General features: G+C 41.4%; 2 protein-coding genes across 2 annotated transcripts; one reads left to right on the top strand and one right to left on the bottom strand.

The window, feature by feature from the left end:
* Positions 1–8,554: 8,554 nt before the first annotated feature.
* Positions 8,555–11,613, top strand: LOC124731595 (piggyBac transposable element-derived protein 4-like). Its single transcript, XM_047248517.1, has 2 exons — positions 8,555–9,736; positions 11,488–11,613. The coding sequence occupies exons 1-2, from the start codon at positions 8,555–8,557 to the stop codon at positions 11,611–11,613; spliced, it is 1,308 nt and encodes a 435-aa protein (XP_047104473.1).
* Positions 11,614–11,749: 136 nt separating this feature from the next.
* LOC124731431 (keratin, type I cytoskeletal 9-like) lies at positions 11,750–17,376 on the bottom strand. The gene is made up of 2 exons (XM_047248516.1): positions 17,365–17,376; positions 11,750–12,175 (listed from the first exon to the last, which is right to left on the bottom strand). The coding sequence occupies exons 1-2, from the start codon at positions 17,374–17,376 to the stop codon at positions 11,750–11,752; spliced, it is 438 nt and encodes a 145-aa protein (XP_047104472.1).
* Positions 17,377–22,432: the final 5,056 nt, after the last annotated feature.

The following is a 22,432-nucleotide window of genomic DNA, read 5'->3' as shown; positions in this document are numbered from 1 at the left end:
CCTCCATGACCTTAGGCCTGTGCTTTATGATCACAGTGGTGACGGTTGGAGGATAACAAGGGGTTTGGGGTTGATTAATAGAGGAGGTAAGGAAAGACGTGAGAGACACATGGGGCCAACATTTCGGGCAAGTTTCTGGAATAGGTCAGTGTGGAATGAGGGAGCGGGGGACTTGATAAGCATGGACTCGCTGCAGGGATAAGCTGGACAGTGGGGCTATGGGGAACGTACTGGCATATTTCTAGTGTGAGGGTCCAGACATCGAGGAATTTGGGATTGGGATTGGACAGGATGAATGTATGCAGGGCAGGGGCTGGGAATGTGAGAGGAGCGGTGGTGTCCATGGGGGGGGGGGGGGGGGCTTGGAAGGAAGAGCTGTGGATGGTGGTTTCTTGGGGAGGGAGTGGAGACGAGGTTGGCACTTAGGCGTTTGGGGTTTTTTGGCAGAGGTGGCCTGGGAGAAGGGGTGAAAGACTGTTTGGAGTGCGAAGTGATGGGAGTCAGACCCCTTGTGTGAGGTCAGGGCACTTGGAAGTGATGGTGGGTGCTCCATACTGGCGACTGTGATCTGATTGGCAAAGACACGGATGGAGGGAGGCAGTGGCAGTTGTAACAGGGCGAGTGGGGTGTGGGGGAAAGTCGACCTGATGGGATGCCGCAGTATGAGTGAGGGCAGGAGCATGAGTGGGAGTGGGAGCAGAAGGAGGTGCAGGAGAAGGAGGTGGAGCAGGAGCAGCATACAGGTGGGGATATAGTGTAGGGGAGGAGATGGAAGGGAAGGAGGCTGTGAGGAGGGGAAGTGGAGCATACAGGGGAAGCCCAAAGGAGGGACTCCAGGAGGTAAGAAGGAGGCTCGTTCATGGATGAGGAGCAAAGTTTGGCATGAAAGACACTTAGGAAAATGGTTTGACAACTGGTATCGAACGATTCAGAGTAATTTTCGGTGTAGTTGGTATAGTTTACGACAAGTAAAATACATGGACCATATCCCAAATTCATCTAGCATACTTTGTAGTCATAATGAGTCTGTAGCGAGCCTCGCCATTATCCGATGTAATGCCTATCTCCTTATAATCTAACGAAATTCTTTATAAATAATGTATCACGATTTGAAAAGAATATCAGTGTCCATATCTATGACACTAAAAGAAAGAGTGAGCTTTATTACTCACTATTAAAGGTGTCAGTTACTAAAGAAAGGAGTTCAATATGGTCGTTTGCACAATAGCATAAAACGTCTGACAGGTAGTAAAACAAGTTTTAAAACTAACCGAAAATCATTTCTTCCGTTCAACTGTTTTCATTTTATACAAGAATGTTTACTTACAAACTGACTGCCTAAAAAAAAAAAAAAGTTTTAAGTATAGTGTGGGTAAGACTGAAAAAGAATGTGTTCATTAACGCTAAATTTAGGGCAGTGTGCCAATTAGTAACTTGTGGGAATTGATCATATATGTATAGCCTATAGACTGACTAGTTCCACATCACTTCCACTGGAAAAACTGTTCAAATAATCTATAGAACATATAATTAATTGACTAATTTGGAAGGAGATAATATAGTGGCACAGATAGCTGTATTTTTCAAAATTCTTCCCGATGTTTTTGTGACAACAAAGCCATACGTCCTGCAAACAAAATTTCAACCAAGGACGACCATCTGAAATATTCACAGTCATGACGCATTTTCCCTTATTTATTCGATGGCATAGGCCACAGGGCCTCCACTCCACCTTAACTATGAGCTGCCCTCACCGGAACTATTACATACACACAGACAGGAAAGGTGATACCATTATTTGTTGATATCATTATTTGTTCTATATATAAGACTTCATGCACTTAACATGTATACAAGGCGACCATTCAAATGTAACGCTCACAAGATGGTAGACCTTGAGCGTGGGTTCAGTCAACATAAACATATGGCTGCAGTTTAATGGGAAACCTGTATATTCACGCGTGAATCCAGTTTCAGCTCACAAAGTGGCAGCAGATGTGTTTTAACATGGCACGACCATCTAACCCGCTATCATGCATCAAACACCATTGAAATGGAAGAAGTCATATCTTGTAGTTGCCTCTTGGAAGGATATGTTTAACATCAAACCATTCAGTAAACTGAGTAATCATTACTTTATCCTTGCTGAATCCAATGTGCCATCAGCATCTGCTAAAGTTATTAAAAGGCTATGTTTGTAAGGATAATTGACCATTTTATACCACATACATTGCTATCAAATGTAGATTTCGGCTTTAGAAGTGGTTTAACAACTTAAACTGCTATATTATGTTTTCTCTGAGGTACTGGATGGATTAAACAAAAGGTTTCGAATGCTAGGCATATTTTTTTTTATTTAACTAAGGCGTTTGATAATGTTGATCACAAAATATTGCTTCAGAAGTTGGACCATTATGGAATACAGGGAGCAGCTGACAATTGATTCCCCTCTTACTTTAACAATAGTCAGTAAAAGGCCATTATTCACAGTACTGAGAATGGCTGTGATATGGGGTCTGAGTAGTGCATGGTCAAATGGGGGGGGAGGGGGAGGGGAGTCCCCCAGGGATCAGTGTTGGACCACTCCTGTTCATTATTTATACAAATGATATGCCTTCCGGTATTAAAAATAATTCTAAAATATTTCTATTTGCTGATGACACTACCATGGTAGTAAAGGATGTTGTGTGCAACATTGGCTCCGTTTCAGACAATTTAGTTCATGGCTTGTAGAAAATAAACTGAAGCTAAATCAGTGTAAGACTCAGTTTTTAGTTTCTAACACAGAATTCAACCAAACTGGATGTTTTAATTTCACAGAATGGGCATGTCATTAGTGGAACTGAACAGTTTAAGTTTATAGGTGTTCAGTTAGACAGTAAACTGTCATAGAAAACCCATGTTCAGGATCTTGTTCAAAGACTTAATGCTGCCTTTTTTACTATTCGAGCGATATCTGAAGTAAGTGATCATTCGACACAAAAATTAGTCTATTTTGCTTATTTTCATTAGCTTATATCGTGTAGTATTATATTCTGGGGCAACTCTTCCAATTCCCAAAGGATATTTTGGCTCATAATTGGGCAGTTCGGGCAACAAGTCGTGTAAGTTCGCAAACCTCTTGTCGAACTCTGTTCACTAGTTGGGTATTCTGACTGTCGTTTCTTGTTGACAATATCAGCTTATTCCTAAGAATCAGCAACTTTCACTCAGATAATACTAGGCAGAAATCCAAACAGCAGTTTTATTTATTAAACTTCCCTGACACTTGTTTAGAAAGATGTGCAGTATACTGCTGCATCCATTTTCAAGAAGCTACCACAAGAATTCAAAAATCTTAGCAGTAACCCACGCGCTTTCAAATCGAAACTGAAGAGTTTTCTCATGGGTCACTCCTTCTATTCTGTCGAGGAGTTACTTCAAAAATTAAGCTGATTCCTATGTTATATTGTTGATTGCGTTTACTTAAACTTATAACTTGTCTTTTTTGGGTTCATAAACATCTTATTTTATCTGTTATTACTTTCATGTTGTAATTTCATATACCGACACGTTCCATGACCTTGCAGATTTGCTCCTCAATTTGGTCCTACGGAACTAGAAGTATAAAATAAATAAATGAAATCAAATCCAGTGCTTTTAGATTAGTATCCGATCTGAAGCGGAACAATGCCCTACAAACATTACACAGATTGTAAAAGTCATGGGATACCTGCTGATATCGGTCATATCTCCTTTTTCCCGTCACAGTGCAGCAACGCGACGCGATTTGGACTCAACAAGTCTTGGAAAGTCCCTACAGAGGTACTGAGCCATTCTGCTTCTATAGTCGTCCATAACTGCGAAGTGTTGCCGCTACAAGATGTGCACAAATTAGCCTCTCGATTATGTCCCAAAAAAGATCGACGGGAGCCATGTCGGGCGATCTGGGTGAGCGATCTAGGTGGCCAAATCATTCACTCCAATTGCCCAGAATATTCTTAAGATCAATGGCGAACAACTGTGACCTGGCGGTCTGGCACACTGTCGTCTATAAGAAAGCCATCGTTGTTTTGGGGACGTGAAGTTAATGAATGACTGCTAATGGTCTCCAAGTAGCCGAACATAACCATTTCTAGTCAATGACCGGTTCAGTTGAACCAGTGGACCCAGAAAGTTCCATGTAAACACAGCCAACTCCATTGCAGAGCCACCTGAAGTTTGTAGAGTGCCTTGTTGACAAGCACAAAGCACGCCGATTCCCATCCTGCGGCCATAATGAAGTCGGGAACCTTTTCACATAAATCGCATGTGTACAAATGAGAGCCCCACCAATGCAATTTTATTAACATATCACTATCCCATGACTTCTGTCACCTCAGTGTATGTTGTCCAGAACCTAGATTTTAGACAGTCATTCTTCTTCTTCTTTCTTCGTTTGGGTCATCTAAGGACCACGCACCCATTTCAATGCTTCCTTCTTTGTTGTTCTTTCTTTTTCCTCCAGTATTCTTTCATCTTTTTACTATGTATCCTTTTTCTCTCCTCGGACCATTTTGACCCTGTCTTCTTCTCCCTCCTGCCTTGGAATTCTGCCATTTTTAACACTTCCCTCTTGAAACTCTCTCTTTCTATTGCATCTTTTTCACTTATGTTGTTTCTTTCCAAATCTTTCCTAACTTCTTGAATCCAGGCTATTGTTGACTTCTTGTCCCAAAGATATTTACTAATCTGTTTGGTTAACCTGTTGCTATTCATTCTGTATAAGTGTCCAGGAAATAACAGTCGCCTTTTACGTATGTTTCATTTATGTTTTCTATGTTGCGATAAACTTCTTCATTGCTTCTTAATTTCCGTACCTCTGTATTCTTGTTGGTCCAAGTATTTTTCGACTGATTTTCCTTTCTATAACTTCAAATTTGTGTAACTTGTAGTTCACTACTAAACATTCACTTGCATAAAGACATTCTGGTTTTACTACTGTGTTGTAGTGCTGTATCTTCAAATTTTTAGACAGAAACCTTTTGTTGTAGACATTCCTAGTTATTCCATAAGCTCTCTCCATCTTATGTACTCTTTCTAGTATAGCGAATTTTTCTAAGCCATTTTCTTGGATAATTTCTCCTAAATATTTAAATTTATTTACCCTCTTTATCTGGCCAATATCTGTTGCTAGAGATTCTGGAGCATTTTTTATATTTGTCATAAATTTGGTTTTTTCTACAGATATTCTTAAACGTGCTTTATTGGGTATTGGTTTGTATTCCAGCATTTGTTAGGTTTTCAGAAAGAATGGCAAAATCATACGCAAATGCTAAACAGTGAATTTAAATACCTTTGTCTTCAGTTCCCAGTCTGATTGGTGATAGCTTCTCTTCTTGTAGTTCTTGTTTCCATTCTCTTACTATTTTCTCTACTACGCAGTTAAAGAGGAGTGGAGACAGACCATCACCTTGCCTTACACCTGTTTTTATGTTGAATGCCTTCAATATTTCACTCTGAAACTTTACTTTTGATTTGGTGTCTGTGAGCGTTTCACGAATAAGGTTTGCTAATTTAGATTCGATGCCAAATTTTCTGATCACTTTATCTAGTGTTTCCCTATCAACTGAGTCAAATGTCTCTTTAAAATCTATAAATGTTACAACTATATCTTTGTAGTTTGTAAGTCTGTGACGAATTATGGACTTGAGGTTGAAAATCTGTTCTGAGCAAGATCTGCCCTTTCTAAATCCACTCTGATACTCTCCCAATTGGCTATCAAATGTTGATTCTACCTTGTTTAGCAGTATTGTTGAAAATATTTTATAACCCATTGGCAACAAATATATACCTCTGTAGTTATTTACATTTTGCTTATCACCTTTCTTGTGCAAGGGATGAATGAGAGCCACTTTCCAGTCTTCTGGTATCTTTTCAGTTTCCCATATTTCTTCAAACATGAGCTGAAAGTTAGTTATAATTTTTGGTTGAGACCATTTAATAAGTTCAGCTGTAATTGAGTCTTCTCCACTGGGTCTGTTGTTTTTTAGGGTATTTATTGCTTTTTTAATTTCTTCAGTTGTAGGTGGTGGATCTGCTTCGGTATTTTCGTGGATATCAGGAAATTCTAGACGATCATTATTATTATTATTATTATTATTATTATTATTATTATTATGAAAAAGCTGCGCTACACTGGCTATACCCTTCATATTGGACAGCAAATATTCATAGTACACAACATTTCAATATCATCGATGCCCGTCCACAGGAAAGCAGAGAAAATCGATTGCTGGAGGCCATTTCTTGGACAGCAGCCTCCGTTTCGTAAGCGGTTTACCTGATGAGAGGTGTTTCCTGCAGTCTGTGGCCTCCAGACGTTTGTGATCGGCTGCTGTCAGCCACCAGACGGGAGCGACGCCTTGCGTAACTGAACTCGCGCGGAGTAAACACGTGGATCAGCCCGCAGAGAGCTGCCTGTTAAATGCTCGTATGGGCGGGTGCTCTTCCGACGTTGCAGACACAACTGCTTCTTCTCCAGTATTCCATCCAGCCTTCTTGGAGGACTTGTTTATCTCACTTTGGAATTCGCACTCTTTAAAGTTCAACGTGTCGCTTACGTTTTCGCTACTGTCGTAATCACAAGCGAGGGAAGTCTAATGTAGGCAACGAGTGGCTAGAGGCACTGTGTGCATACGTATTTCTCGCATATGTGTCTGTACTGCTGTGCAGGTATTCTCAGTGCAATTGGCGCAAAGATAGTAGCCATAATATGTCGAACTACTTACCGTGTAATGAACAGTGGATACCTGGGCAGGATCCAGCAAACAATCTTAATCAAAATCTGTATGTTTATAAAGTTCGGGCTCATCCTCTATGAATTTCATTCCTGTTAGCGCATTTTATATTTAAATTAAAATTCACTGTCATAATCTTCTCATACTTACTTATACATTCTGTTTCATTTGCTCTGGAAATACTCTGACTTTACAGTCTTTAATGGTGGAACACCACACTGAACTTCATTGATACCACATTTGTAAGTTCGCATAACTAAGTGTCAATTGTGAACGACGTAATTCGGTGCTGTCCTCACAGTCGTAAAGTCCGTAATTTCGACTCCGAAAATTTAGTGTGAATATTGATTTCAGTCTTTCTCTGCAACGCGTTTGATAGATAATAAGCGTAGATGAGTTCAGAATACGTTTATCTGCGTTTACGACTCTTTTAGCGAATGGTAGCTAGCAGCCAGAATTGAGAAAAGGACTAAATAAAAATTTTGTCCCACTCTTTTGATCTTCCTGACATTACATCCTGCCACGTTAATCATTAAATACATGCACGTCTTTCATCTGCTGTGACATGTAACGACACTTCTTCGACCAATGGGCACGACTTGTCTACCATATTGAGTAAATTTCTTCTTTGTTCGAAATTCATTGAACTATCTCGTGAAGATCAGTCACACAAACTGAATATGCGACTGCCATAGGTGATTTATTCCGCTATTTGAGAGGCAATGTTCCTAAGAGTGTCTCTTCCTTACACCTTTGTAATCCTTCTTCGAAAATAAAGAAAAATCAAACTGAAGATAGCTACTTTCAAAGTTCCGTTATTCAGTTGCCGATACAAGATAATAATTCAGTTTCCTCCTGAACAAGCATCTCAGTACTGCCTTCATCACCAGACACACATTGAGCTTGTTTGCGACATAAAGCAGTATTTCTCTTTTCTCTGAACAATTTCATTGTTTCCGAACTTCCGATCATACTGTCAAAGTGTGAAGTCTGCAACCCTCTGCCAGCGACAGATAAGACGGTAACTGCGTGCGACAGTTCGCAAACGGTACCTACGTACACTGAGAGTTCGCAAGATTGCTGTATTTATCAACTACTAGCAGCTTGTCGTCAACATTATCAGTGTTAATGTTCATAGATGGGCAGGAAGGTCGGGTATTATACAGTCACTGAGAAATCACTGCTATCACTCACAAATGTTAAATACCTACGTAGCTGTTTAACCTTAGGATGCATATACAGGGACTCCGAGATCCTTGTATGTCTTTATTTTAAAAAAAAATTCTGTAATTTTTTGTTTGATTTCAAACTGCTTTCCAGCACTCTTTCACTAACACTGTGACATTCCTCCTATCAAGTCTGAATGAAATACCTTTTTAAGTTTTTGTATAATTTAATACGTTTACACATGCATAAGCAGGGCTTCAAAAGCCTCCACACATTTATAAATGTTCTTTAGCCTATATTGTCTTCAACATTTGTTTGGGAGCAGTTATTAATCCAACAATAACTGTGGTGGTATTTCGAGCAACAGGAGTGCCAACAGCAGCAGTAGCTGTAGTAGTAATAGTATAACTAAAAAATAATACACACTACTTTCACATATTGGCGATGTCGGTGTATTATTGATCTTTTTGCTTTCAAATGTTTTATTATTGCATAGTATTATTATCCTGTGCTTCTCTTGTCAGCCTCATTGTTACTGTAGTTTGTTTTTTGCTGCAAGGCCCATATTGTTACGAGTATGACTCGTTTAGTGCTGCACAAGGTGCTGTTCGAGAGACGCGCCTTTCGCTATGGCCTCGACACGCAAAGCAAGAGAGTCAGTACGTGCAAGTGCAGCTAATTTTGAAAGTGTTGTGGCTCAGTGGTTTGAAGAAGATGATTCTTGCGAGGAAGGAAATATTTTTGAAGATTCAAGTAGTGAAGAGTCAGCCAATGAACCTGCACATGTGAATATTGAGGCAGATGACAGTTCTTCCGATAATATTACTTCATCAGAGTCTGGAAATGAAGAACCAGCAGAAAAAGGTATAGAAGACCACACATACATTAGTCGGAATGGAACGACTTGGAAATTAGATCCCCCAGCAACTTTTCGTTCGCCTGTCCATAATATCGTAAAGAAGACACCTGGCCCAGCCCGTGGTTTGAAAACCTGTAAACCTAAGGACGAATGGGACTATTTCATCTCCAAGGAAATACTAGAGGAAATCATCAACTGCACAAATATTGAAAGCAGAAGAGTGGCTGCTTTACGTGGTAAAACGTGGAAAAACGTTTCGCTTGCTGAAATGGAGGGTTTTCTTGGTCTTTTACAGCTTTCTGGTGTTGAGAAGAGTTGGGATGTCCCTATTAGAGAATTATTCTTGGATGAAAAGGCAAATCCTACATATAAGGCCACCGTGTCAGTAAATAGATTCGAGGATATAAGGAGAATGATAAGATTTGATGACAGGCGTACCCGTGAAGCTCTATCTGCAGACGACAAACCTGCAGCTGTTCGCTATGTATGGGAACTATTTCTTGACAAGTGTAAAAATAGAATGATTCCCAATGATTCGCTCACAGTTGAAGAACAGCTAGTCCCATTATGTGGTAGATGCAGCTTCACCCAGTATATGCCCTCTAAACCAGCCAAGTATGGCATAAAAATATTTTGGTTATGTGATGCTGCATCTGCATATGCTTCAGACGGAATTGTTTACGCGGGAAGGAAGCCGCATGAACCTACTCAGAAAAAACTTGGATTGAATGTGGTGAAAGATCTTGTTAAAAACATTGAAGGATCATCAAAAAATATTACTGTTGACAACTTCTTTACTAGTGTGCAGCTGGCAGAAGAGATGCTTCAGAAGCAAATTACAGTGGTGGGAACAATCAAACAAAATAAACCAGAATTTCCTAATGAGATGAAACCACCTGCCTCAAGAGCGATTCATTCCTCTTTGTTTGCCTTTAGAGGTGACATTACAATGGTGAGTTATGTTCCCAAAAAGAAAAAGTCTGTAGTTCTCATTAGCACAATGCATCATGACAAAAACATTGATGAAACTCATGCAAAAAAGAAACCAGATATAATAAAGTTCTATAACTCTACGAAGGGTGGAGTAGATCAAATGGACCAGAAAATTCGTTATTACACTTGCAAGAGACAAACAAGAAGATGGCCATTTGCATTATGGATGAATATGATGGACGTCGCAGCAATAAACAGTGAAATTTTATTTTCCGCCCAACATCTGATATACCATAGCGGAAGAAGTGATAAAAGGCGTTTTTTCCTAAGAGATTTAGAAGAGGAAATGGTAAGTCCACTAATGGAACTTCGTATTCAGATCCCTAATCTTCCAAAGAAAATCGTTGATGCCACGCAAAGATGTGGTGTTCAAATAGATGTCATATTGCCGAACCAACTATCTGTTTCAGGAAAAAGAAGAAGATGCAATTATTGTCCATATAATAAACACAGTAAAACTGCTATGACATGCATTAATTGTAAAACCAACATTTGTAAGGAACATAGTGGCGTTCTTTGTGCTTCTTGTTTGTCACATGAAAACTAAGAAAAATGCAATTTTATGTGAACAATGAATAATAACTTCTTGTCAAAATATTGCCTATATACGTAATATTGTGAATAATGAGTATGTTTTAATTGAAGAAATGGTTGTAATAAATATTATAAAATGTAAACTGCAACTTATAAGTGAATTAATAAAGTTATTTGTATATGTTGTATGTAAATGGATGTAACTAATAAAAATTCACTCTTAGCGTTTTTTTAAAAATTAATAAAATGTCAATCAGGCCCACCAGATCCTGTTACTGTATCTTAGGAAGCTTTCAAAATGACAATAAATTTGATAGGAATAAATTTAACTCCAAAGAATGATTATATGAAAAGAGGAAAATTTTAAATTAGGGCAGGGCCTTGGAGACCCTGCATATGCATTCATGTGTATTTTTTGGCACCATGCATCCTAGGGGTTAAGCTAGAACAAAAAAATGGTTCAAATGGCTCTGAGCACTATGGGACTTAACATCTATGGTCATCAGTCCCCTAGAACTTAGAACTACTTATACCTAACTAACCTAAGGACATCACACAACACCCAGTCATCACGAGGCAGAGAAAATCCCTAACCTCGCCCGGAATCGAACCCGGGAACCTGGGCGTGTGAAGCGAGAACGCTACCGCACGACCACAGCTAGAACAGCCACATACATTTGGTTGTGGTGAAGTCAAACGAGAGACTGAGATTCATATCCAGGTTTGCTTCTCTCTGTGAGAACTCACAGAAATTCTCAGCAAATTTCATTTGACATTGACATCATAGATAGTCCACCACTTCAAATGCGACGACAGACGATTCTAGACAAAAAAAAATACTTCGCATAATTTAATTAAACAGTGGAGCAGGAAGGGGAGGGGCTATACGAGTACTGATACACACAAATGATCCGTCATTCACCTTATAGCAACTTGCGACATACAATTTCAGATGGAGAAATAGTGAAACGTTCTTTGTCTAAAAAAACTAAATAATAAAAAGTTAGAGCTCAAGTATGGCAATTGCGTCAACATAACTTTATTTTCAACAACATTCGATTCTTCCTTTATATATTTGTCTGTGGAATATCGAAAATATACTAGTAACAAAAATCGGGTTTGCAGATTGCAAATTAACATTATAATTATCAAAAAATAGTTTCAAATCAGTTCTAGGTCAGCCACATGCTCGTACATTTACCTGAGATTGGAAAGGACATGTTTGAAAACATACAAGAAAATAATGTTCACAAACCACATTACATAGAAAAGAGAGCTTTTGCAAGCTTCACCACCACTTAACCGATCGACGTATCAGTAAGTGTGAATGGAGGACAAGTAAGACATCTGAGTGCAAGCACGGGCTTTAAACTACACCAAGATATCAGCCGGATTAACGTAAGTGCTGAGGTAACCGGGAACAAAGCGTGGGTCAGGATCAGCGTCCATAGCCGACAGCTTCGCTTGCGCTGGAGCTCTTGCTGCCCGACACGGAGCCACCGTGGCCGTAGCCGACGCTCTCGGACGCTGACTGACTCGAACTCTTGCTGCCACTAAGGCTGCCATAGCCTCCTCCAAAGGCACCACTCTGGGAGCTGCTCGAAGACATGCTGCCGCTGCCACTCATGCCACCGTAGCCACCTCCGAAGGCCCCACTCTGGGAGCTGCTGGAAGACTTGCTCCCACTGCCACTGAGGCCGCCATAGCCACCTCCAAAGGCGCCGCTCTGTGAACTGCTGGAAGACTTGCTCCCACTGCCACTGAGACCGCCGTAGCCACCTCCGAAGGCACCGCTCTGGGAGCTGCTGGAAGATTGGCTACCACTGAAGCTTCCGCTGCCCTTCCCTCCTCCTACGGCGCCGCTCTGGGAGCTACTGGAAGATTGGCTACCACTTCCGCTCCCACTCCCTCCTACAGCACCACTCTGGGAGCTACTGGAAGATTGGCTACCACTGATGCTCCCGCTGCCTTTCCCTCCTCCTACTGCGCCACTCTGGGAACTGCTGGATGACTCGCTACCACTGATGCTTCCGCTGCCTTTCCCTCCTCCTACAGCGCCACTCTGAGAACTGCTGGAAGACTGGCTACCACTAGCGCTCCCGCTGCCTTTCCCTCCTCCTACAGCGCCACTCTGGGAACTGCTGGAAGATTGGCTACCACTGATGCTTCCGCTGCCTTTCCCTCCTCCTACAGCGCCACTCTGAGAACTGCTGGAAGACTGGCTACCACTAGCGCTCCCGCTGCCTTTCCCTCCTCCTACAGCGCCACTCTGGGAACTGCTGGAAGACTGGCTACCACTGATGCTTCCGCTGCCTTTCCCTCCTCCTACAGCGCCACTCTGAGAACTACTGGAAGACTGGCTACCACTGGCACTGCCGCTGCCGCCGCCGCCGCCAACGGCCCCACTCTGGGAGCTGCTGGAGGATCCACTGCCGCTGATACTGCCACTGCCACCGCCTCCTGCATCAAATTTCATATTGTATTTCACAGAACAACAAAAGCAGTTAGACGTCTGGGAATAATCTGTGCAAGAATTTGGCCTGGACTTAATAATGCAAAGAAGTGTGAGCTGCTAGTCCCGACAAGAAAAGAGGAGAGACCTATAGTAAACATGTCACTGAAAACAGCCAAAAGTTTCAAGCACTAGTGAAGCATAATGCATGAAAATAGAGGAAATGCACAAGAGATAAGTAAAGGAGAATGATATGGAACAAATAAATCCATCATAAAGGTAAGAATGTACAAGGACAGGTGATTCAGCAGATGGTCAACGGATAAGTTGAAAATGTAACAAAGCGAAAAATACTGAGCCGCAGCAGCGACAGAAATATGGAGGGAAGACGGAAGTAAGTGGAGAGGAAGACGGAAGTAAGTGGAGAGGCTTCTGTTCCAAGGAGACCAGTGAGAGAAACTGTGAGAGATGATCATGATGGTCTCCTTATTTACCAAAATATCTACACACAAGGTAAGTAACTGAACTATTCCAAAGACTAACAGGGTGTCCCACAAGGAATAGTCAATATTCAGGGATGTGACAGGAGCGGTCATCCGATGCAAAAGTCAAGTAAACATGAGCTCTAAAATATATACCTCAAGAGCTATGAGCACCTCTTCATCTTCGATATTGCGAAGCAAATCTTTTCTACTGCAATGTCTTGCTTTACATATTTTGACAGGGGGTAGTACGGTCCACGACCTTGCTGCAGTGGATACACCGGTTCCCGTGAGATCACCGACGTTAAGCGCTGTCGGGTGTGGTCGGCACTTGGATGGGTGACCATCCAGGCCGCCATGCACTGTTTCCATTCTTCGGAGTACACTCAGCCTCGTGATGCCAATTGAGGAGCTACTCAACCGAATGGTAGCGACTTCGGTCAAGAATACCATCTTACGACCGGGAGAGCGGTGTGCTGACCCCACACCCCTCCTATCCGCATCCTCCACCGAGGATGACACGGCGGTCGGATGGACCCGGTAGGCCACTCGTGGCCTGACGACGGAGTGGTAGTATGGTCCAAAAGACGAAAAATGTCTGGTAACGTGGGCTCTGAAGTGCATATCTTATGAGCTGTGAGTACTTGTTCAGTTTCAGTACGGTGAAATACATCTTTTCTACTGAAAAGCCCTCACATTTCTTAGAGAATGCATTTTAGAGCCCATGTTTACTAGAAATTTTGTTGTTGTTTAGGTTTATGCTAACTCCTCCAAAAATATGGAATGCAAATAGACTGCAGTAGAAGAGATTTCACAATATCGAAGGAGAATAAGTGCTCTTAGCTCTTACGTTATGCATTTTAGAGCCCGTGATCATTCCTATCATATCCCTGAATACTGGCCAATCCTCCTGGAACACCCTGTACAGTCTTCTGATAAGTCTATAGCTCATGCGTGAGCGCGCTGGTGGTTGTTTACTTAGAAACGGCAAACATTAAAGTAATATTTTCCGCAGGTCAACATATTGTTGGCACAGAGCGGATTATCAACGTACACTAGCTACATAAAAAAGAATCCTGTCCTTTCGCAATACTAACATTACATAAGTCGTTGTGCAGCTGCGAGCGATATTCTTAGACCTCGAGATACCACCAGTTATTGTGCCAGCCCACTTCAACATGACTCAACTCACTGGCAGTGGGTGAACACTTTACTACAGACTTGCTCCTTCCGCCCTCTGGAAGGCAAAATCAGCGGACTCCTGCGTAGCCTCACTGGAAAGGACACGAAGTAATATGTTAAGCTGTGGAAGGAACGAATGCAAACGGATGTTACCTTGTAGGTGGAGATATATATATATATATATATATATATATATATATATATATATATATATATATATATATATACGGCAAGTACAAAAATTTGGAGCAACTTTTCCATTTGAATTACGTCAGATCTCGTAATATTTCCCGTGGGAACGAAACAGACGTTAGTACTAAAGTGCTCAACCACTGCCAATGAGTTAATCAATTATAATGAATTTCTGACAGGAGACATTTACCCATTCACAGTTGCCTTTCTTGGAGCGCAACCGTTTGATATAGCCCTTACTAAAATGTGAGATAGATGCTAAAGAAACTTTTGGAAGAAAGGCAATGTTTTTCTCCCCTGCTGCATAAATTTAAATACCAACATACGTGGTGGACCACTCTACTGTTCTAATGCTTCAATGGTAAACCTCTCGGAAGAATCATAATAATTAAATTAGAGATTACAGCATGTATTTAGTCTGTCATATTTCCGTACTTCTGTATGTGCGTGGAAAAGGAAAGGGATTGCCAAATACTGATGCGATGTACCCACTGCACTGCACAGGTTAATGACTTGCTGAGTGTGCACGTAGCTGTGAGCGTCACTCCACAACAGACAGCAGGGAACAGCATGGCGGTGCGGCGCCTCCAGGGGGTGTGATAATAACTGAACAAAATGTGTTTGTGTACATTCGTAAACAATGTTAATATTCCAATAAATTTTTAAATGCTATGCCTGGATGAGGTAGTTGACCTAGCTTCAACTTCAGTTACATCTCCGACTGTTTGCTGATGACATTGTAGTATACGGGAAGGTATGGTCCTTGAGTGACTCTAGTAAGATAGGGGATGACTTAAACAGAATTTCAGTTTGGAGTGACGAATGGCAGCTTGCGCTAAATTTATAAAAATGTAAGTTAGCGCAGACGAGAATCAAAAACAACCCTGTAATTTTCAAATACATTATTAGTGGTGTGCTGCTTGATGCAGTCACGTCGATTAATTATCTAGACGTAATGTTGCAAACCGATATGAATTGCAACGGACACGTAAGGACGGTTATAGGGAAGGCGAGCGATCCACATCCGTTTACTGATAGAATTTTAGGAGAGTGTAGCTCATCTGTTAATCAGACTGCATACAGGGCACTTAGGTGACACGTTCCTAAGTGCTACAGTTCGAATTTCCGAGATCTCCACAGGGGCGGAATACAGGAAGACATCAATGTCATTTAGAGGCGTGCTGGTAGATTTGCTAGCAATATATGCGATTACAGTTTTTCTCGGCTTATTCCACTGATGGTGAAGATGATGGGTGCGAAACACATTTAAACGTTGTGACAAGACGACGCCACCACTTGGCTGATAAACCGAGAAGAACTCATCATTGATAGCAACAGGTTCGATGAACACACAAGAGTTACGGAGATGCTTCGTAAACTTTAATGAGAATCCCTGGAAGGATGATGACGCTCTCCTGGCGAAACACTACTGAGAAAATTTAGAGAACGGGTATTTGCAGCTGATTGCAGAACGTTTCTACTGCTGTAAATGCATATGTAGCTCAGGGATCGCGAAGAAAAGAGTAGAGAAATTAGGGTTCGGATGTAGGCGTATAGAGACTTATCTAGAGGTTGAAGCTCCTTTGTCCGTCTTTGCTTTAAGAATACATATGCTTTTGGATGGAGTCCGCCTTTAGCAAAACAAAATTTTGTTTTCTATCCCAAACATGCTACCCGTTTCCCTGCAGCTGCAGGGTTATCAGTGGGAGTTTATTTTATGCCTGTTACACATAAAGAATGTTCTTTACTGTTTGTACACATGTTAATATTAATTTCTAAAATCGTAATTACAAATTTTTCAAGATCTCATATAATTTTACCACATATACCTCAGGAAAACCACACTATGTGGTAAAAAGGTATGAATACATAATTTTATGTGTTCTTGGAAACATTGATCAAATGGCTCCGAGCACCATGGGACTTAACAGCTGAGGTCGTCGGTCCCCTACAACTTAGAACTACTTAAACCTAACTAACCTAAGGACATCACACACATCCATGCCCGAGGCAGGATTCGAACCTGCCACAGTAGCGGTTGCGTGGTTCAAGACTGAAGCTCCTAGAACCGTTCGGCCACACTGGCCGGCGAAAAAATTGTGATTACTATTTTAAAAACTAATATTTACAAGTGTACAAACAGTAAAGAACATTCTTTATGCTTAACAGCCATAAAAAAGCCTACTGATGATGCTGCAACTGCAGTGAAACATGTTTGGCATAAAAAACAAAATTGTGTTTTGCTAAAGGCGCACCCCATCCAGAAACATATGTATAGAAACTCGTTTTTCTCTCGCTCTATTTTTGAGTGTAACAGGAAAGAAAATCACTACCAATTGTACATGGTATCCTCTGCCACACACCACACGATGGCTATTTGTGACACTACCTGGCCGATCAAATTCTGATGATAGAACATCTGTTTTGCTTCTACATTTGGCTAGAGAAGACTCCTAGCACTTGAGAGCATTGATGCCAGTTTCCAACCGCAGAATGAAAAATGCTGCCCTGAGTACAGACTGAAGATCATAATCTCTTAGAACTGAGTCTACATTGAGACGTTACTGTAGAGACACCTGCAACGACTTGTCGTGCAAGACGCAAGGAGAAACTGAGCAGAGTCCATTTCAGCTATCGTGTATCTTCTTTGGGTAAAAGCACTAAAGAACTCAAACCAGCTACCTCTGGGCTGGGTGTCAAATGTGAACTTCGCTGCTGCTATGCTAGGGCTGTGCAGACACTCACCTGGTTTGCCATGTCCTCCTCCTTGACCTCCTCCTCCTCCTCCTCCTGCTCCTCCTCCTCCCCCTCCGTGACCTCCTCCTCCATGTCCACCCTCATGACCGCCGTGACCTCCTCCTTCTCCTCCCCCTCCCCCTCCGTGACCTCCTCCTCCATGTCCACCCTCATGACCGCCGTGACCTCCTCCTTCTCCTCCCCCTCCCCCTCCGTGACCTCCTCCTCCATGTCCACCCTCATGACCGCCGTGGCCTCCTCCGTGACCGCCATGTCCGTGGCCGTGGCCGTGTCCGTGTCCATGCCAGTGTCCGTGGCCGTGCCCGTGCCAGTGGCCGTGGTGGCCGTGATGTGCGTCCGAGTCCGCTTCGCGCCGCTCCCTCAGCGACTCAGCAGCTGCAACACACGTTCGCTGTCAGAGAGCCGCCACGCCCACTCTGCGCGTCTGGTTGCAACTTCTTTAGACGACAAAGTGCTCACATCAGACGCTTATCGATCCATGAATCAAGACTGTCAGGATACATAGAAACTAAAAATAGAACACAGAGAAGCGCGATTACATGTTCAGTGAAGAAGAAACAAGAGGATGTCAGGGTTATTGTGCAGTTCGGCCCCCAGCCTTTGCTCTACTGTCCGCCTATGATAAATGCGAGTCTAATGCCTGTAATTTGCAATTCTCGGGACTACGGAGTAACTAAAATTCACTTTTCATAATTTATTAAACACTTGCTTTAAAGAGTGAAACTACAAACGTATTTTCGTCTGTATTGAACTCGTTATTGACGGGACGTAAAACAGTAATTTTGTAGGATGTCTTATTGTTTCTGTACAGGTAGTTCTCATTGGAATAATATCGATATGCTTCTTGAACTTTGAAAAAAAATATATTCTGCCAATAACAGGTCAGAACACCTGTAGTACCTGTTACTAGTTGGAATTTCGCTACTGAAATGCCGGAAAAGTTGAGATATTGAAATGAATATAAGCAGCGTGAATTGACCATGCTTCTCACCTAATTATATCTCGTTCTAACATACTTCAGGCTTTGACAGAATTTCGATTTTACCGATTTTTTTCCACGGTTCATGTACTGCAACCCAAAATTCAATTACATTACTTCTGAGGTGTTGATATGTAATCTGAGAATTGAGTGAACACAAAAACGGATTACTAGTGTTCAAACAAGGGAATCTGAAATCAGTCGCGAATCGTATTTTGAGTGAAATTACAGAAATAACACAATAAAGTGACATATTTTTGTTAATAGATGAATTAATACCTAAGGAGAAAGTCTTGTTTCTCAGAACTGACAGCATGTGACAGAAATCCAAGTAAATCTAAGGCTCTTGTTAAGTAATACTAAAAATATCCACAGTTGCTAAATTCTTCATATCAGACAATTCGTTATTAATTCGTGTCTAGTCTCACCAGTAGTCTAGCCATTACTGTTATCACTTTCAACGGCAGAGTACAACAAATTGAAACTGAATATTTGCAGCGAGGCAAACTGCAGTAAAGATCAGGATGCGTCTGTCTCAACATTAACAATAATTACTGCGCGAGAGAGCTACACAGTCAAAACAACACCACAAAATTTTATTAATAACATCTCCATTTCTCGTCGTTGTAGTAGCCAGTACTTCAGGAAATCACATGGAAGCATTATGACGGATCACCCACATAACGTATCAGAAACTGGAATAAGCCGAAACGTAATTCCGTCTGTATGTCGAAATATGTCCATAAGAAAGTTCAAACCATTTCTATAGCAATATCAAAGCCCGAAATGAAGCGTACACAACTCGAAATGGAAACACTCCCCTGACTTGGAGACTTCGATGGTCGATTAAGAAAGGAACTTTTGTAAAGCGCGGTATACGAAGCGAATGCAAAAATTTGTGCAGCCGGCAGTTGACTAACCTTGCAGAGCGGCTGCATTGATGCAGGCAGCAGCTGCTACCAGCAGCAGAGCGACCACGGCGATGTGCATTGCGGCGCCTGTGCCTGGCCAGCGCCGCGCCCGCTTTAATATACTCCGCGGTCTGCCCCACCACGCCCGCCGCCATTGTTGGTGATCGTTGGTTGCCCCGGGCCCGTAGTTCCCCCAAGTAGCCACTCAGCCGCGCTGATCGCCGCCCTGCACTTGGATCCACGTGTTCGTACTTCTGTCATCGAATCGCGATCAGGTTCATTATTACTTTCTGCTAGTGATAGGGGAAAGTGGCCCTGTTTCATAAGGATACTTAGTAATTTATGTACGACTACAAAGAACAGTGCTAAGATTCCTCATTATTACCGTCGAGTGTAAGTTTGTTAAATATTTCAGAAGTCGTCAGCGTTTGGTGTTAAAACTCTAACAGCACCCGAGTTTGCAGTTTAAATTATGAGAATTCAGGTCCACCTATTACGCAAACAATTGTTCATTTTTAAGCCCAAACATTTTTCAACACATCTGTGATATGCTTAGTGGATGCTTTTATTCGGTTCTCATTCTTCAGACTCTTTGGTTCTTAGGACCTTAGTTTGGTTTTTTGCACGGCTATCATACGCAATAACTATCATAAATTAGTTGGTACTGCTTAAGCTAGCCGCACTTAAAGAGTACTTTTGACCAGATGCATTTCACTTTTATTTATAATATAATTTACACATGTTGTTGGGGCGATCTAATGTTGTAATATATAATACTGGAAGGCAGGATCGCTTGCTGATAAATTGTTTATTTCATGATCTGTTTCTTCAATAACTAGCTGCCATCCTGATATTCCTGAACGAGATCTCGGAATCTGAGGAAGACAGCTAATTACTGTCAAAACCGGTCGTGAAATAAAATATTTAACTGCAAGCGATCTTGGCTTCTAATATTGTAAGTTTTATCTATAAATTTTCTTCGTTGTGAGTGGATATTGAGGTTGAAAATTCTGTCGCATTGCAATGCGATAAGTGAATACGCGGCAAAGTTTTTGATATCAGCCGCTGCTAACAAGACAAAAGGCAATGGACTTCAGAATACGTAAACAACAGGCATAAAACACCAGGGGCCACAAAAGATGTTTTATTAATAAAAGGAACGTTTATGATGAAAAAATTATTTAACTGCGATTAGCTTAAAACGGATAAACCGATAACAGCTACTTCTTAGAATCGTTTTCTATTGTTACATAGGTTGCCATCTCCTAAGTAATTTTTGTCGTTTCCTCCTAAGGTTCATGCTCATCCGTTACAGCATTATACACAGAAACCCTGCAAACGTTACTGAACGACCACACTCGCATTTTGAGTGTTGTTAGCGCGAAGTTAATGCAACATTTCATGCTATTCTGACTTTAACCGGTTATTAACGTAACGAGTTGTCAAAATAAAAGATGTTGAGGGTATATACACATATTTTAAATAGATGTTTTAAGAAAGACAAACACCATCTGAGCCACTTTTTCATGTTTCTTCGAATTACTGTTTCCGACTCTGCAGAGATCATCTTCAGATCAAATCTAATTACTGGGACCCGCAGTTCGTCATCACGGTGAAACTTCAGTTTGAGTTTCAGTTGGAGTTCCGACCTGATGCCGAACCGCGATTTTCAGTAATTGGATTTGGATGTGAAGGTCATCTCTGACATAAGTCGAAACCCATAATCCGAGCAATGTAAAAATTTGACCCATGTGGTATTTGTCTTTATTCATCATATTAAAAGTGGTCACGGTGCCCTCAGACGTCATCATATGAATTTTTTTCTACTTTCTCCGAGGTTCTTATTGAGATCAATTTATCGTCTTTTCACGTTGGAATAATTTGCAAACATTTTGTTGTTTTACATCATAAACATTTTTTCCCTTGAGTCTTCGATTAACTCGAAAGTGGCAAGTAGACAAGGATATGGTTAAGACACCGATAGCTAGACTTAAAAATTATTGTCCTTCTTCGCAGTAGAAAGAAGAGGTATTAAAATGCGCCTCTCCATCTTCACAATAACTACAAAAATTACCATGTAACAGCGGAAATCTTTCTGTAGGAGTATATGCAGACCGCACCGGTGCAATGGTTAATTCACTAGTCTTGTATTCGGGCGCAGCGTGGTTCAAATCGCTGTCACGCCATCCTGAGTTAAGTTATTCGGTAGTTTTCCCGAATTTCATGTGTCGAAGGCCGAAATAGTTCCTGTAACAAGGCGACGTCGGTTCTCTTATTATTTTAACCACTGAGCTACAGATCTGTCTTTAAGGACCTTGACACTGACTAAATTTACTTTCTGCTTTTTTACCTTCAGACTTTCAACTCAATTTCGAAAATTTTATATTGGAAAATGACAAATTGAGCCTTAAACTTGTGTTGCTTCCGCAATCGTTCAGATATACAACAAACATACATTAAAGACATTCACAGGTATTTTCGTTGCTCGATAATGGGAAAATTGACGAATAAGTTTATGTATTTCTGAAAACCTTCTAACCAGCTAAGCGTCTACCTATGGTCTTCCGTCATATGCGCTTACCTTGTATCCTGAAAAAGAGTAGATCGCCCTTAAATGAGGGAGTTGTTTTCCAGCACATTATGTATTCCAGAATACTTTGGTGTTAGACTGTAGTAACTTATACATCTAATTCTGATCACTTAAAAAGAACGATTATTTATGTGCTCACTCAGTGATTTCAATGAACTCACTTTGCTTTCGATGTTCAAATGGCTCTAGGCACTATGGGACTTAATATCGGAGGTCATCAGTCCCCTTGACTTAGAACTACTTAAACCTAAGGAAATGAGACACATCCATGCCCGAGGCAGGATTCGAACCTGCGACCGTATCATCTGCGCGGTTACAGACTGAAACACCTAGAACCGCTCGGCCACAGCGGCCGGCTTGCTTTCGATGTCCTCATATATGAATCAACAATATAGTGTCCAGAAATGGCAAGTGCGAAGTGTACAACAGATATAATTACTTGATTTTTAGAAAGACACGTTGGCGTACAAAGCTTAAACCATGAAGCTCCCGGCTTTATGCATGGTCAGTGACATAAATAAAAGAAATATTCAAGATTGGGATTAAAATTCAGGGTGAAAGGATACCAGTGAAAAG

The sequence above is a fragment of the Schistocerca piceifrons genome, chromosome 1 (assembly GCF_021461385.2).
Source record: "Schistocerca piceifrons isolate TAMUIC-IGC-003096 chromosome 1, iqSchPice1.1, whole genome shotgun sequence".
Lineage (NCBI taxonomy): Eukaryota > Metazoa > Arthropoda > Insecta > Orthoptera > Acrididae > Schistocerca > Schistocerca piceifrons.
The sequence above is the reverse complement of the archived record's forward strand: the minus strand, read 5'-3'. Positions and strand labels throughout refer to the sequence as shown.